The following is a 1942-nucleotide window of genomic DNA, read 5'->3' on the forward strand; positions in this document are numbered from 1 at the left end:
TTAACAGAGATTTGCTTATTTACGGAGGCTCTGTGAATCCCTTATTTACAGAGTAGCTCGATTTTGACCTTCTATTTCGGCTTTAGATGGTTCGGATTTAAATAAAAAAATTTCAGAGAAGAGTTTAAACTTTTCACCTAAAATTTTTTATTAGCATCCGGACCCTTCTACTATTGGACGGTCATGATTCACCTCCGTAAACAACAGTTCACGGAACCTTCCGTTAAAAAGATTTTCTCATATTGATATGGGTCACTTCACCGCATTTTTAAGTCCAATAGCTGGCTAGTTGCAAACTAATCGAAAGAACTAAAGTCTAAATACGAGAGTTCTAGAGGGAGAATGGAGTTGAATCCGTCAGATTCCTAGTGAAACGGTGTGCTTTCTGACGGGGCCCGCATGCAAATTCCATCAAGTTGCCATGCATGTGAATGTGGCAATCTATGCATACCTTCCATCCATAAACAAATTCATAAATATTAACCTATTTATATTTATATATGTACAACGTACATGAGATTTTGTTTTCCTTTTTTGCCAAAACGACAACGAATATTATTGCTAAATCCAACAGATTACTAGTGCCGGCCCCGACATTTATGTTGTCGAAATCCGACCTTAAGCTTGGTTGCCCACTTAGTATTAAGTATAAAAAAAAAAAAAACCCCATACAAGAAAAAAAAAACTCACAATAACAATAACAAAAACAAGATTATATTGTGCCCTTAGCTTCAATTACATCAAAAATGAATCCTGGTTATAGTGTTTTATGATTAACACAATCTGATTCAAAGAAAACAACTTCTCCTTGCATTTTTTAAAGCAAATTCTTCAATTAAATCATCGTAATCTAACTTATCAAAGTACTCATTTTCAATTGAGATCATAGCCAATCCACTTAATCTCTCCTGTGACATGGACATGGTAGTCCGAAGATATGTTTTTATCAATTTCAACTTCGAAAAGCTCCTCTCCGCCAAAGCAACTGTGACCGGAATAGTCAACAAAATTCGATAAGCAACCCAAACTATTTGGAAACCGCCATCTTTCCAATAAGACTTTATAAAATCAAGTATGTCGATCGATTTTGTTACTTCTCTTGGCAATATTGTTTTCAAATGTCTAAGTTCTTGGAATAACTCCTTCCCATAAATATCACCACGTTGTTTGTATTCCAAGAAACTTTCTAGTTTAGTGCAATGCTCCATCAATTGCTCTTCACTAACACTCTTGAATTTCGCGTTAAACAAAAATCCAAAGATTGAGTCATAAAGTTCAAATTGCTTAAACCGGTTTTTAAGTAATGCAAGAGCTTGATCTATGATGTGGAGGAAATAAGAAGTTCTAAAATGCTCTTCTGGTGATTGACTTTCATGGGTATCATCTAACACATCCTCATCAAATTGCTTCTTTCTTTGAACAACTTTTTTTTTGCAAATATCAGTTCAAAACCAACATTATGAGCAAGTTCTTTGGCTTCCTTCATCAAGTTTTCAAAACTATCTTCTCTAAGCTCTTCAAAGAATAAAATCAACTCTTTTATCCTTGTAATTGCATCTTCAAAATCCATCTTTTCTTGTTGAAGAATTTTGCTAACTTGATTAACTTTGTCTAAGATTTTGTGCCAAATACATAAGCTAATCAAGAACTCAAAATCCTCTAAAGCATTCTTGCACAAGCCTTTAGCTTCTGAAAACACAATATCTTCTTTAGAAACATTGACAATTTCGATCAATGCATCTCTTAATTCCGGTGCTTGATTTCTTATTGCTCTAACACTCTCAACATTACTTTCCCAACGAGTAACTGACAATGCCTTTGGTGTCAAACCCTTCACATATGCTCTAAGAATATCCCACCGTTGTGGTGAACCTGAAAACAAAGTATAAACTTTTTGCACATATCCAAAAAAGTCTCTTGCTTTCGCACTAGATTTTGCCAT

At 34.6% G+C, this 1942-nt stretch overlaps 1 protein-coding gene across 1 annotated transcript; it reads right to left on the reverse strand.

The window, feature by feature from the left end:
• Window positions 1-740: 740 nt before the first annotated feature.
• Window positions 741-1942, reverse strand: LOC131321077 (uncharacterized). Its single transcript, XM_058352092.1, has 3 exons — window positions 1453-1942; window positions 856-1318; window positions 741-753 (listed from the first exon to the last, which is right to left on the reverse strand). Exons 1-3 carry the CDS (start codon window positions 1940-1942, stop codon window positions 741-743), a joined length of 966 nt encoding a protein of 321 aa, XP_058208075.1.

Source organism: Rhododendron vialii, chromosome 3a (genome assembly GCF_030253575.1).
Source record: "Rhododendron vialii isolate Sample 1 chromosome 3a, ASM3025357v1".
Classification (NCBI taxonomy): domain Eukaryota; kingdom Viridiplantae; phylum Streptophyta; class Magnoliopsida; order Ericales; family Ericaceae; genus Rhododendron; species Rhododendron vialii.